At 34.1% G+C, this 16,438-nt stretch overlaps 1 protein-coding gene across 2 annotated transcripts in view; it reads left to right on the forward strand.

The window, feature by feature from the left end:
- Positions 1 to 437: 437 nt before the first annotated feature.
- The window catches only part of LOC149780464 (uncharacterized), a 146,627-nt gene continuing 130,626 nt past the window's right edge, over positions 438 to 16,438 (forward strand). For both annotated transcript variants that reach the window (XM_089937406.1, XM_089937407.1), the window contains exons 1-3: positions 438 to 817; positions 12,224 to 12,309; positions 13,300 to 13,432. In XM_089937406.1, coding sequence (XP_089793532.1) covers positions 766 to 817; positions 12,224 to 12,309; positions 13,300 to 13,432 — 271 coding nt within the window. In that variant the 5' untranslated portion in view covers positions 438 to 765. The remainder of the gene's footprint in view (positions 818 to 12,223; positions 12,310 to 13,299; positions 13,433 to 16,438) is intronic.

Consider the following 16,438-nt stretch of genomic DNA (forward strand, 5'->3'; position numbering starts at 1 on the left):
AAAAAAAATATTACTTTTGTCGTAGTTCATTATGTACTCTTTCCCTGAATATAAACCAATAAATATTGATCACTTGAAAATCTACACAAGAGGGCAACCTTAGGCCTCAACGACTTACATAAAAACAGTTTCTGTACAGTGACAAAGCAGCCTCCGTATTCACATCGGAATAAACCATATTTAGCTGTAGGAAAGTGATTCCTATTGTTATTAGTTCTGTAGCTGCAAAAGTGGATATATTTCAGATGTCTATTTGTATTCTTGAAATAACATCCTTTAACAAATTTCCAATGAAACGGCAAACACATGTAAGGGAAAGAAGAAATTAAATCATGTGGCACATACCAAATTTACCTCTAAGTTCTAATGATACTGTCCCGCGAATATTACAATCTGTATAGGAGATGGTTGTATCTGTATGTTGATGCAATGAAACGCTTGACGAAGGTTTGTGCTGATGATTTGAATAGGCGAGATTGAGTAGGTGCTAAACAAGGAAGCGTGTTCCTCTTCGGGTTAATATGAATTGCCAGAGAAGACTACACTTCAACGTTAATGACATAATGGGTTGATCGATATTTTGTTTGTGTTTTTTTGTTTTTTAAAGGTCCACTCAAAGAAATTGTCCATTCATTGTTTAGGCTTAATTAAGCCCTCATTGATAAAAGAGTAACGCTAGTGAGTAACATTCAAGCAGAAAGGAAGATACAATATGGATAGTTGGATAGAAAATTATATTTTCAAGATAAAAATGGAATAAAAACAATGGAGCTATTAATTCTGCTTGCCATACTCGTCGGATTCAGCTATGTGCAAGGTAAGATTGCTTATAAAGAATTTGTTATGTGTTGATCGGCTTGAATTATTTTAATGCTAGATAACACTGGAAAACCGGAGGTAAAAGGATTTTTTAGATTCACCAAGAAACAGTTGTTATGAAAAGATATTCACTTTTTTTTTTAAATACTCTGTTACTTGCAGCAGTCAGTATAATAGCCATGCTGTACTTAGGGTCCTAGCCTGGCAGCTTCTCGATAGTATATTTACTGCTTTTTTGCGACTAATAATGGGAGAATTTCGTTTGCATGTTGTGCTCAGGTCATGATGATTTTATTGATAGCAGTAAGGCATAGCTTTTCGGTTCAATACGTTTGCTCATGTTTTGATAAGACCAGAGTCACGTTTGTGTGGGTGGGGGTGGGGTGGGTGAATGACGTTTAAGATGATTTTGATATGATTACCCATTATACGAATTTCTATTTAGTTACATTACTGAATTCCAGCCCAGTACTCGAAATTGGGGGGGTGGGGGGTGGTGATAGGTGTGATATGGATAGAGTTTACCTTGACCTTTACAACCCCAAGCACAAGGGTTGTATTGTTGCTTAGAATTGTTACCAATAAATTATATAACTTGTATGTACACTACCTATAGATAAATTGTAACCAATGATACAATCTCCTGTGCCCTGTTATAGTTTTCTCTGACCTCATCCACCCCATGTTACATATTTGGACATTTACGTTGGGGTAAATCAAAACATACCTATCTGTATATTGAACATGGGACAAGAAAGGTCAGAGAAAACTCGGACAAGGAGGCGAGTAATATGAATTGATTTGGTTTATTTCCATTTGAAGCTTAGCATTCCCTAGTTTATGTCGATGTATACTTGCCGATATTCCTGTATCCTTCACAATTTTAAATTTAAAACTGACATTATTATTTGTTCGAAAAGAAGTAAAGTAACACCAAAGAGACAATAAAGATTTGTTGCCAAATAAATTATTGTGTGTAAGTAACAGCTGATTGAGATGCATTGCGTTCACTTTTACAGCACATGTAGTGTGATATATGATAAACGTTCTTTTTAAGTTATTTTGAATCTCAGATGCATGATGCACAACCCGTTCATTGTGCATAGTAAATAAATGAAAAACTTGCAGTTCTGGCAGCCCAACCTACCTGATTTGAATGGCCATGATCCTATTAACATTTAGACACACACAAAAACACACACACACACACACACACACACATCGGTACCAACCATAACTAGTTTTTCACCTAAAATAGTAAGTTTAGATCGGAAACTGATATGATTTAACTCTGGTTGGATAAAACATATTTACAAATTACAACCAACATCTCTAACCTTTGTTCACACTGATTGCAGAAACACATTCTTTTGGAGATGCCTAACTGTCAGGTTTTCAGTATTTTTCATTGATTTCGACCTATCATACATGTATTCTTTGTCCATTGTTTGCCTTTCTTTTTTTTTGGTTTCTATACAGTACAGATGTCCTTGTTGTGATTCACTCCTATTGTCATAGCTTCTCTGGAGCTGGGTCAATTGATGACTCACAAGTGATGGGCTGTGCTCTGATTGATAATATAGGCTGCCAGAGCCATCGAAATCAGGTTAATCCCATCAAATGGTATCCATTATAAAACCTTTAATGATAGACCAATCCATTCCGTAAATTTTTCATTCCATACCAGTTTGTAAATTTATTCATACCTTAATTTAAAAAGGTCAACCCATTTATTGAAAACAGGAACCATTCTGTCTTGGAAATAAAATAGTTTAAACAAATTGTGCACTGTTTAATCAGAGATCATTCCATACAATAATATTTTCCGTTTCTTTGCATTTTGCTGCATTATGAAAAGATCTATTATATGATGAAAATAATCAAGTGTTATGTAAAGAATACATTAGTATGCTGTATAGTTTAAAAGGGATCGTGAAGTGTTGCCCACCTTCCATTAAAAAGCAAAATGAAATGGTGAAAACTCTTGTAAAATGGAGTCAGTAAATTACACTTAGAGAATTCTGGATCATTTTAATTTTATTATATGGTAAGGCCTTCACGTAATAAAGAATGGATACGCCCTAGACAGCTACCTGGAAAGGGGATATGGAACTATAGACAACCATTTCATACAATACTGTGCATTCAAATGCAGAAGTGCAGTCTCTTTATTCTGACTTTTATATTATATTTGCTAAATTAAAAATAAATAAATAACATATATATTCACATAAATGTTCTATTTAACTGCAAAATCCACAGATCCAGATCTGCCATTGTTGAGCAAACAACATGCACCATGATCTGTCAGTGCATTATGCAATGGCTGATCTGGGTCTTTGTTGTTTGCAGTTGGACTGAACTTGTACAGAAGTGCATATGACACATCAATCAAAATTATTGACAGTAACTTCAAAGAAAAACAGCATTTCTTTGGAAAAAGCCTCATAAAACCCAGTCCCCGGAAGTTGACGGGAGATAGTTTTCCAACCTCAGTGATTGAACAATGTTTAAATTTGTACCAACTATAAAGGACAAGATACTCATAAAAAGACTAATTTTTAGGTTTCTATATGAACAAAATTGCTCATCCTTTAGAATGAGATAATTAATTACAGAATTGCAATTAATTATTTATAATTGTCTACTCTCATCTGTAGTGGATTTTTCAAGTGCCGCAGCTCAATCTCTTCTGCAGATTTTAGTGTGGTCCTTGCTGCGGAAAATCCTATAATGTAACGAAAGCAGAATAGTTCATTTTTTTATGATTCATCAAACAACTTGATATCACTTCATTATGATTGGTAGGAGAAATTTTAATCTTCTGTTTGGTCAATTTAAGATGCTGATCAATTTTCCTAGCAAAGAAAATCAATAAGATTATGAACCATTGGAAGCTGGGCATCAGTTTCTATGAATTATTCATGACTAGTTTGTTTTATGACCTAGCACAGGATGACTCATTTATGTCTTTTTTCTGTATGGTTTTTGGAGTTGGATTGAATAATATTCCAGAGGGATTTGTGTCAGATATCAGTTTGGCATGATAAAGCTTGTGTTGCCATGCTTGTCCCTTTTTTTAAATGTTTTTAAGAGAATCCCCAATACATTATTTACTTGACATTGTAGTTGTATTTGAACAAAGGGAAGATGGAAACATGTCACTCCTTCACTATAATGCATTTCATATGGTAGATGGAAACATGTCACTCCCTCACTATAATATACTTTACAGGAAGATGGAACTGTGTCATTCCCTCACTATAATGCACTTCATAAGGAAGATGGAAACATGTCACTCCCTCACCATAGTGCACTTTTTCACTCCCTCAGTATAATGCACTTATGAGGAAGATGGAAACATGTAACTTTCTCACTATAACACACCGCATTATAACACATTTTGTTTGCAACAGGCAGTATGGTTGTTGGGTCATATTTTATTCATAATGTGGTAAAAATGATACATGTTGTACTTCATGATAGTGCCATTTCACTGTAAGGTGGTATATTTCATGGCACTTGTGGACAGTAGTACAATGTGGGAGTGCTCAGTAAACAAGGTTTTTCTTATTTTTGTCAGCACAAATGCCATTTTTCATGGGATACATATTCAGTCACCTATGTCCCTTTAACTAGGACCTCTCTGGTGGCCTAAGTGGTTAGAACACCTGCCTCAGATGCAGGAGGTCACAGGTTCGAACCCCAACTGAGTCATACCAAAGACTTATAAAAAATGGCACTGACAGCTGCCTCACTTGGTGCTCAGCATTAAGAGGTTAGTATTAGGACTGGTCACCTGGTGTCAGGATAATGTGACTTTGTGGAACATGGTACTGCGTGTCTGCTGTATGATGCCCCAGTGCTAGACATCGCTCTAAACTGCCACACTGCAGACACTGTAGTGATATGACTGAAAAATTGCTAAAGCTACATTAAAAAATCCAAATTACACCTTGCACAAAGTTATAGGTTTTCATTAGCAAAGATCAGGCACATCCCAGATTAATAATATCAGTTACGAGTCGTGTGTGAACATGCAGTTTTGTGCAGGTTTATCAAGGTCACTCATCTTACAAAATATTATTGCATGGTAAAAAAAAATATGCATTTGAAAAAAATTGTCTGTTGTTAATTTATGAAAGCTTTATGCTGTGAATGTGCTTCAGGGTCTATTCTTGAACTAAAAATTTACTAGGAGATTCACTTATCCATTCTGGAAAAAAGGAGGCAAATTTCTGGATATGGGTTGGATTTAAGGAAGAAATACTGTTAGGGATTGAAAATATGATGTCTTCTTCTTCTTTGGTTTTTCATTGTGTCCGATGATGACGCTAGTTGTGCAGTCCACTGTGATTACACATGGGGCTCCTGAGTCCAAAGCTGGAAGCACACAAGTTGTTACATATTGGGCATGAGAAATCTGTAGATGTGATGGTCTGGGATGCTGTGATGTGCTGTTTATGCTATGCTGTACTATATATATATATATATATATATATATATATATATATATATATATATATATATATATATATATATATATATATATATATGGATTGGTATTAACACAAATAACCGCTCTGGTGGCCTAGTGGTTAGAGTGTCCGCCTCAGATGCGGGAGGTCGCCGGATCAAACCCCAGCCGAGTCATACCATAGATTTACAGCATTAAGAGGTTAGTGTTAGGACTGGTCGGCCTGGTGTCAGAATAATGTGACTGGGTGGGACATCAGGCTACATATCTGCGGCATGATGCCCAAGTGCTAGACACCACTATAAACTGTCACACTGCAGACATCGTAGCAATAAGACTGAAAAATTGTTAAAGCTACGTTAAAATTCTAAATCACACACACACACTCACACACACATTAGCTAAAGTAATCTTCCCAACTTTAATCCTTGTATATATTATAGGTATGCATTAGGTTGCAAAAGGTTTTACCATAACTCATTCTCTCATTGTTTTGAAGTATATGTTTGTATCCAGCACTGAAGTGTATGATGTATTGATGATCAATCATATTGGGATTCTCACCTCCCAAACAGTCATGACAAATCATTACACTTTTCTTGGTTTGTTTTTATTTTAATGTGTATTTGTGTGTGTTTTTTTAAAATATTGTAGTCTTTTCCAGCAGAGATAGTTCTAGGTGGACATTTTCCTGGCATATATCAAATCACTGATGTTTTTCATAATCTATATGTAATGTTTCTTAATCTGTTTGTGGTATGTATTTCCACTTTCTCCACTGATCACAAAACATGGTGCATTTTAAGCATGATGGATTTATACTTTCATACTGAAAATGGATCGCTTTGATATAAAAAATACTCTCTGCCAACTGTTGGGGTCTTGGAGATTTTGAAAAATGTATGGATGTTTTTGATTATCATAGAAAAAACCAGTGCAATATATATATATATAGATATATATATATATATATATATATATATATATATATATATATATATATATATATATATATATATATATATACACACATACATACATGTATATATATATATATATATATATATATATATATATATATATATATATATATATATATATATATTGCTTACAAGATATACATTTTACAGATGATGAAGTTTCATGTATTAAAGCATAAGGACTTTATTACCGTTAATGTATTGTAAATTGTTACAGGTCCAACTCTGGAAGCGTTAGTATTCTATTTAATAACAACTTAGATTATGATATGAAAGAATGTGAAAAGGATCCTAATGGTAATTTGACTGCATCAGATATTCAAATTGGTGAAATGAACTTCTTTTTAATTAATGTATACTGTGCCAAATAATGATTGCCCAGAATTTTATGATAATTTAAATGATATTATATATGAATATGAAAATGAGTCTGTTATTATATGTGGGGACTTTAACTTGGTTCAAGATCCAGAATTAGATTCATATAATTATAGAAATGTAAATAACCGTAATGTTCAAAATGCATTATTACATATAAAAGAAACTTTTGGTCTCATTTAGAGCGTTAAATGCAGGATTAAAAAGATGTTGTTGTTGTTGTTGTTATTGTTGTTGTTGTTGTTATAGGATTTAATGACATTTTTCAGTACAAGATAGGCTATACATGGCGGCCAGTATTAATGGTGGAGGAAGTACCAGGGAAAACCCCGGAAAGAACCACCGACCTACGAGAAGCTACTAGCAAGCTTTCTCACATACCCACATTGGCCAAGCCCTAGACTCAAACCCACGCAGACAGAGGTGAGATGGCAGTGATCCATAACAGTGAGCACTTTAGACCACTTGGCTACTTGGGGGCCCCCATGAAAGTATATGAACATCAAGAAAAAAATGGCCTCTAAAACAAGTTAGATTGAATTTCTTTCTTGTGTCTAGAAAACAGAAATTATGTGAACAAAGTAATTACAAAATTAATTAAAGATGAAAATGAAATTATTTCTGGTTAATTATAAATTCTCAGGGAAGTAAAATAGTACTATAATAACGTGTATAATGAGCAAAAAGAGATGGAATATATGAACTTAGAGGACATTCTCAAAAACTGTCAAATTCCTAGGCATAACTAAAGGCAAATTCTTAAGATTAGAAGGCAAAGTTACCAAAACAGAAGTATTGGATTGCTAAAATAGTATGAAAATTAGCAAAAGCTCAGGATCAGATGGTTTCACTGCTATATTTTTTAAAGTCTTATTTATTGACATTGGGGAATTTTTAATTAGAATAATTAATGAAGGACATGAAACTGGAACAGTCTCAACTGTCTCAAGACAAGGCATTGTGACCTGCATACCCAATGAGGAAAAACTCTTGGCAGTACCTGAGGAAATGGCATCAAATTTCTCTACTTATGTTATAAACAAATTAGCATTTGGATGTATTGCCAAAAGAATTAAGTCATTACTGAATGAAGTAATATCTGACAATCAAATTGGTTTTGCAAAAGGAAGATACGTTGGTGAAAATACAAGGATTGTATATGATATTGTGCACATTACAGAAGAGTTACAAATTCTAATTGTATTATTATTAATTGATTTTGAAAAAGCTTTGGGTTCTTTTCATGAAAATTTATTCATAATGTATTAACTTTTTTCAAAGTTTGGGCAAAGTATAAGGTGCTATGCAAAACATTTTACTGTAAGTTTTACTGCCAGTTTTACAAATGACTTTCTTTCAGAGTTTTAAAAATTTTAAGAGGTTGTTAACAGGGTGATCCATTATACCCATATATCTTATTATGTACAGAAGTATTGTCTATACTTTTGAAGAATAATAAAAACATAAAAGTCATCAAACTAAAGGAAAATTAATTTTACTGTCACAGTTTGTACATGACACTACTTTAATTCTTGATAGCTCTTTTGAATCATTGGAATCCTCTATTGAAAAACTCAAATTCTTTGCAAGGATTTCAGGACTGAAACTTAACAGTGTCAAAACTAAGGAGTTTGGACAGGAAGCAAGTGCAGAAACCTTTCATTGCAGGTTAAAGTTACAGTCTGTGACTGAATTTACGTCATTGCACATAAGTATTAGGTGGATTTGGATAAAATGGGAAAAATGAATTTTGAAAATAAAATGGAAATGATTAAAAATTGTCAAAAACATTGGGAAAATACCAATTAGTATAATAACAGCTTTGAAAGCCCTAATTAATGCAAAACTCTTTCATTTGTTCATCTCATTACCAGATCCTCTACAAATTTTAATCAGGGAATGAAATGAATTATTTTTCACCTTTATATGGAAATTAGAAGTGGACAAAGTTAAAAGTTTGGTTATGATTCAGACTTTTTCTAAAGGTGGCTTGGCGATGATAGATACATGTATTGATAAATTTTTATTAGCTTTGAAAATAACATGGATTCATAGAGTTCTTCTACCTCACAAAAAAATTGGTCAATTTATTAATATGAAATAGCCGAGATAAAATATATGTTCTTATTAGAAGATGAAAATGTAATGACATTATCCAAAAAAGACAAAAAATGCTTTTTGGCATGATGTTTTTGCTGACAAGGAAATTTGTGAATAGAAAAAAAATATACCCCGGACAGGAGAAGATGTTATGAAAACAAGTTTATGGATGATCTCCCTTACAAAAGTGAACAAGGTTCCCATTTTCTATTGGAAATGGTTTGAACATAATGTACTCTATATTGGTGATATGCTTACAGATCAGGGAACTGTTATTAACTTTGATTGCTTTAAAGCTAAATATGGTCTCAATACGAAATTCCTTGCCTTTCAAGGTATAATTCAATGTGTAAAGTCCTTATATAAAAAATTACACTTAGAAATAACAATACTGATCAGACCATTTATGCCTTTCTATTTAGAAATTATATTTTATAACAATAAAGGATGTAAAGACTATTACAAATCACTTTTAAAAAGGACATTAAACCAGCTAGTGAAAATAAATTGAATAAAGTTTTCAGTTTGAATAGGGAAATATGGCCTGACATATATATGCTAAAGTTTGTAAAATAACAAGAAACTGAAAATTACAATGGTTTTAATTTTGTGTTACTCATGACAACAGATAAGGTATCATGGCAGCCATTTTGATAATCTTGTTGCTATTCCTTCAGAATGGAAATTCATATCAATATTGGGTTTTCACCAGAAAACTATTATGCTGATCTGCCATCCAATATGGCCACCATGTCGGCCATTTTCTTTTGTTACTACTTCAGAAGAATTGATGGTGATAATGACATAGGGCTTCACCAAAAGACTTTTTAATGTATCTAGTTGGTTCTAAATGAAAATGATCAGAATAGGTAAATGAAGCCTTGATAAAATAAGCAGTGTTTAATACAATGTCACATGTTTTAACATTTTTTTATACTTCCTTTAAAACATAAAATTTTTGATACACTGTGTGTGTGTGTGTGTGTGTTTGTGTGTCTGTGTGTGTGATTTAGATTTTTAACATAGTTTTAAAAAAAATTCTGTCATATTGCTATGATGTGTGCAATGTATCAGTTTATTGTGATGTCTAGCACTGGGACCTCATGCACTAGACACGTAGCATGATGTCCCACCCAGTCACTTTATCCTGACACCAGGCCGACCAGTCTTAACACTAACCTCTTAATGTGGAGCACCTAGCAAGGCAGCTGTTAGTACCATTTTTTGAAGTCTTTGCTATGACTTGGCCAGGGTTTGAACCTGCAACCTCCCACATCAGATGTGGACACTCTAACCATTAGGCCATTGAAGCGGTCAGGTACAACGAAATATTGATCGATGAAAATATTGGTAATTTCAACTAGTGGTAACACTAGAAGAATAAATCCCAATTAAATAGTCTTATCCTGTGAAATTCACGTTTCAGTTGTATTTTTTAATCCAGTTTCGCATCAGAGTGATTCCTAAAGGAATTCCCATGAGAACATAATTGTTGCCAACTGTATTTTGATTATTGATTTGCAGAAATTATTGTTCCATTATTACAGTCAACTAAAAGTAGATCTGTGTTTTCACATGTTATGTATTTTGTATGCAGTCCAATAAAGGAGTAGAAAAATGAAATTTAAAAGGCATGCAAATTCAAAATGAATAAGAGCCAGTGGTCAATTTAACACCGTTTAAAATGCTCTTATGTAAGTAACATAATTAAAATATCTAACATTAATTAGAGTTTAATTTGAATCAATCACAGATGTGATCAAGGATAGCAAGGGACACAAGTGAAAGGCATACTCAGTGCATGAAAAGCTTAGTTTTGTTAGATAGGGTTTGTTATGGAGAAGCAAGATCCTCAAAGATGAGGAATTACAGTTACCTGCAATGAAATCACAACCTATAGTGTGCACTCACCAGTTATTATGTACTTTTAAGAGAGTGACATATGTAAGGTGAAGTTGTTTGCATTTAAAACATGCACAGTGGAGAGAATGTTGGCATTCCTCAATGCTACTTTGATATAATGTGGATGACATTTCTTTGGATATTGTACTTTCGGAAATTGTACATAATCTAAGCACACTGCTAACTAAAATGACTGCTCCCTTGTGTTAAAAATAATCAGCCTGAATTAGTCTAAAGTACACTATCCATAGCAACTATTAAAATAGGGGAAATGAATTTTGCCAGACTTAACAATACAAACTTCTGAAAGTGCAATGAATAAATTACCAAATATATAAAATTTAAACAAATTATTGGCTCTTTTTTTTACAATTTACCTCTGAAGTTCAGGAAGTGAAAATGACCAAGTGGAGCTAGCACTTTTTTGAAAGGTGCACATCTGGAGTAAGGCCAAGCTGTATACTCTATAACCCACATTACACCCATCAATCATAGACCAAAAAAAAGAGAATTAAGGGTTCTTTGAACAATGCTTAAGATATAAAAGGTCATTTTTAAATGACCAGTATAACCAGTGACGAAACCCGGGGAAATTCCTTTTCTTTAAAATTCTAACCCTATGCTTAATACAGAACTGTTGAGCGCCACCGTATGTTTTAGTGATAGTACATAAAAAAATTGAGTTTCAACATTTCATTATTGATTCTTGAAATAAACGTCCATCTTTATTTATTTTTTTAAATCTAGTTCTATACAGAATCAACAGTAATGCTCAAATGCAAAAAGCAGTGACATCATGCACAACATTTTTGCTGGTAAACATATGATGTGTATTGAAACCTCTGCGAATAATGTTTTTAATGATCTTTCACAGATTGATATTCTTGAAGAAGAAAAAAAATCAATTTATACAAAGAGGTGAACAACTTAATTAAGAAATGGTTATTTTCACAATTATTCCCAAGGTTACTGTAAAACGAGTATTGAATCATTTAACATCGCCCCCCCCCCCATTCCCTGCTTTGGTGTATCTCCTTTCACTGTCAGTATCCATCCCTTGCAAAGGTAACTCATTGCAACTCATTACCTCACTTTTACTACAGTCTACATTTTAAGAGCCCATTGTGCGTAATTTAATGAGGGGTAGGTGTAAGATTAAACTTAAATTGATGAACCAATTGTTTGAACTGTCTTAATTAGTCTTAATTAGGCTACATCATACATTTGTATCATGATGTGTCTTTTACAGCCTTGTATCATGATATGTCTTTTACAGCCTTGTATCGTGATGTGTCTGTTACAGCTTTGTATCATGATGTATCTGTTACAGCCTTGTATCATGATGTGTCTATTACAGTCTTGTACCCTGAAGTGTCTATTACAGCCTTGTATCATAAGTGCATATGACAGCTTTGTATCATGCATCTGTTACAGCTTTGTATCATGGTGTGTCTATTACAGCCTTGTATCATGAAGTGTCTATTACAGCCTTATATGATAAAGTGCCTATTACAGCCTTATATGATAAAGTGTCTATATTAACTGATATTATTACTGTTCTTTTCAGGTGATAATGAAGTATATGTAACCACTGGAGATCAGATTAAGAAATTCAACAAGGACAAAGTGAAGACCACAATCATCTATAAACAGGTACAAATCTGTTAGAACAATGGTTGCACATCCAAGAATTTGTCCTAATGACTCACTACTGGAGTGAATTATTTTCAAATATAATTAATTAGATACAATTCCATGGTAATAAGACACTTTAAACTGTATGCTTACCAAAACTCAGGCAAGTTTTACGTGGCCAAAAATGTGAATGCCTGGACAGTATGACTTGAATTGATAAATCCTTAATTTTATTTAGATCGTTGCTTATCTATTACCTGGACTGAAAATTAATTTCATGTGCCAGTAAATAATGTGAAGGGTGTCATTTTGTTTGTAAAATTTTTTAAAATATGAACTTGGCAATTACACAGGCAAACAATTCCTTGGAATCATGGGGGGAAAATGTCAGTTACAGTGTTTATTGGGGGGGGGGGAGGTTGATTGGAGCCGAAGAATATTTATGGATAATCTTACCAAAATGCATTTTTTTAAAAATAAGACATTCTTGTATTACTTCAAAACTTTTTTGAGATTCCATCCTTAAGTTTTTATATACAACATGAACATAGTAAATGATCAAGTGTCATTAATTAGAACATCATTAATTAAATTGTCATTAATTAGAACATCATTAATTAGAATGTCATTAATTAGATTGTCATTAATTAGAATGTCATTAATTAGAATGTCATTAATTAGAGTGTCATTAATTAGAATATCATTAATTAGAGTGTCATTAATTAGAATTCATTAATTAGAATGTAATTAATTAGATTTACAAGAATAATTGTTTTGAAAAACAAAACTTTGTTAATAGCTTTTGCACAAGAAATGTTTCATTTACAGGGACACCTTGTTTTATGAGGATGGATCATGATAGAACCATCTTATCAGAATAGCGAAAACTGTGTTTAAAATTTGCAAGTCATTTTTTTTACTTGAATTATCTTGCTTTAGATAGAAAATATTTTTGTATTTGTTTTCAAGGAACGCATAAAGTTATTGTTATGCATCCTTTTGTTTCAGCCTCAAAGAAAGATTATTGGCCTAGTTGCAGATTTGGATGGCAAATTTCTTTTCTGGTCAGATGTAAGCTCTGGGCATTCAGGCATATATCGCTCAGATTTAGATGGGAGTAATGTCACCACCATTGTTAGGGGTAAGTTTCAGCCACTCTGATTTAGATGGTATAATGTCACCACCATTGTTAGGGGTAAGTTTCAGCCACTCTGATTTAGATGGGAGTAATGTCACCACCACTGTTAGGGGTAAGTTTCATCCACATAGATTTAGATGGTATAATTTCACCACCATTATCAGGGGTAAGTTTCATCCACTCTGATTTAGATGGGAGTAATTAATGTCACCACCATTGTCAGGGATACATTTCATCCACTCTGATTTAGATGGGAGTAATTAATGTCATCACCACTGTTAGGGGTAAGTTTCATCCACTCAGATTTAGATGGGAGTAATTAATGTCACCACCATTGTCAGGGGTACATTTCATCCACTCTGATTTAGATGGGAGTAATTAATGTCACCACCATTGTCAGGGGTACATTTCATCCACTCTGATTTAGATAGGAGTAATGTCACCAGCACTGTTACGGGTAAGTTTCATCCACTCAGATTTAGATGGGAGTAATTAATTCACCACTGTTGTCAGGGGTACATTTCATCCACTCTGATTTAGATGGGAGTAATGTCACCACCACTGTTAGGGGTAACTTTCATCCACTTAGATTTAGATGGTATAATTTCACCACCATTGTCAGGGGTAAGTTTCATCCACTCTGATTTAGATGAGAGTAATTAATGTCACCACCATGGTCAGGGGTACATTTCATCCACTCAGATTTAGATGGGAGTAATGTCACCACCACTATTAGGGGTAAGTTTCATCCACTCAGATTTAGATGGGAGTAATTAATTCACCACTATTGTTAGGGGTACATTTCATCCACTCTGATTTAGATGGGAGCAATGTCACCACCAGTGTTAGGGGTAAGTTTCATCCACTCAGGTTTAGATGGGGGTAATTAATTCACCACTGTTGTCAGGGTACATTTCATCCACTCTGATTTAGATGGCCGTAATGTCACCACCGTTGTCAGGGGTAAGTTTCATCCACTCTGAATTAGATGGTATAATGTCACCACCATTGTTAGGGGTACGTTTCTTCCACTCTGATTTAGGTGGGAGTAATGTCACCACCACTGTTGGGGTAAGTTTCATCCACTCTGATTTAGATGGCAGTAATGTCACCACCATTGTCAGGGGTAAGTTTCATCCACTCTGATTTAGATGGTATAATGTCACCACCATTGTCAGGGATACATTTCATCCACTCAGATTTAGATGGGAGTAATGTCACCACCATTGTTAGGGGTAAGTTTCATCCACTCTGCTTTAGAAGGGAGTAATTAATGTCACCACTACTGTCAGGGGTACATTTCATCCACTCTGATTTGGATGGGAGTAATGTCACCAACATTGTTAGGGGTAAGTTTCATCCACTCTGATTTGGATGGTAGAAATGTCATCACCATTGTCAGGGGTAAGTTTCATCCACATGTCATCAGCTGTTATAAATTCAAAATCAGAGTTGACAGCACAATTGTCAGACATTTCTATCGGCACAGCTTGATGGGTCTTCATACAATAGATTGTTAGGTAATTTCATTAATACACGAGAAATGTTCTGCCCGTGAAACGTTTCTAAAATTGGTGGAGTGGCCCCATTGCGAAAATTATTGCCCACCTGCGCTATACAGTCAAACATACACTATGCACATTTTTATGTCATCTTTGTACTGTATTGTTTGATAAGGGGATTAGAACGAATGGTAATTCATATTTATTTGTGGAGTACCAATAAGGTAAAGTGAGCTTATGGCATGGCTCTGTGTCTGTTGTCTGTCTATTGTACATATGTAGTTTGGCTGTCTACATTTACTTATTACCACTGTATAGGCCACATTTCTGATCCAGTTTTAATCAAACATGGAGTGTAGGTTTATATGATGTTGTCAAGGTCTTTGTTGAGTTGAAATATCAGCATTAATGAGGTCACTGGATCATTGGATGGTTTGTAACAGAGTTTTCATCACAGTACGGATTGTGTTATGCAGAGGAAATGGTTGTTAAGTGTCTTTTCCAAGAACACACTGAGGCAATAGACACGGGTGGGTATCGATCCTGCATCCCTTAGATAACAAGTTGGATGCTCCACCAGCTCAGATACTGCTGCTCTCTATTCATGAGGTGATCTTCCATCTGATTGGCTGAGCTTGTTTCCATTCTGGAAGCCATATTTTTGACTTAATTTTTTCAGACTTGAACTATGGACTTTTATTGTCATGATCTCAGATGAATTTGAATATTAGAGAGATCCACACATACTACAGAGGGGATCTTGCAGGTGATCGGCTGAGTTTGCAACCATTCTGGAAACCATATTTCTGATCCAGTTCTGATCAAACTTAAAATCTGAGCTTCTGTCATTAAGATCTGAAGAGTTAGACGAGTCAGAGCCACACATGTTAATGAGGTGATTAATGAGGTGATCTTACATCTGATTGGCTGCGCTTGTTGCAGTAGATTATATTTATAATCCAGTTTTATATTTTAAATATGGGCTTTATCATCAAGCTTTCAGAGGAATTTTAAAACTGGGCATCAATCATGCATAATAATGCAGGGATCTTGCATCTGATTGGCTGAACTTGTTGCCACCCTAGCGGCCATGTATCTAATATGATTTTGATCAGACTTGGAATGTGGGCTTATGTGATCAAGCTTATATTAGTGAGGTAATTTAGCATTTAATTGGCAGAGCTTGTTGTCACTCATGAAAAGTTTGTATTTCTGATCAAATTTTGAATAAACTTGGTAAATAGACTCAATTCATCAGAATCTTTGGTGGGTAAAATTTAAATGAAATCTACTTATATTAATGAGGTGATCTTGCATCTGATTGGTTGAGCTTTCCAGTACTTTAGTGACTATGATTTTCTTAAAATTTTGTAACTAGGGTTTGTAGAGCACTGTAAAGTTTCTGAATTCAGAGGGGTTACAAGGAAAAGTCATTGAATTTAAAATGTGGGTGTTGCTTTTCAATGTCCATGAATTTCTGAAAAACGTACTTGAATTTTTGAAAAGC

The sequence above is a fragment of the Sinohyriopsis cumingii genome, chromosome 16 (assembly GCF_028554795.1).
Source record: "Sinohyriopsis cumingii isolate HCF-2022 chromosome 16, ASM2855479v2, whole genome shotgun sequence".
Classification (NCBI taxonomy): Eukaryota; Metazoa; Mollusca; class Bivalvia; order Unionida; family Unionidae; genus Sinohyriopsis; species Sinohyriopsis cumingii.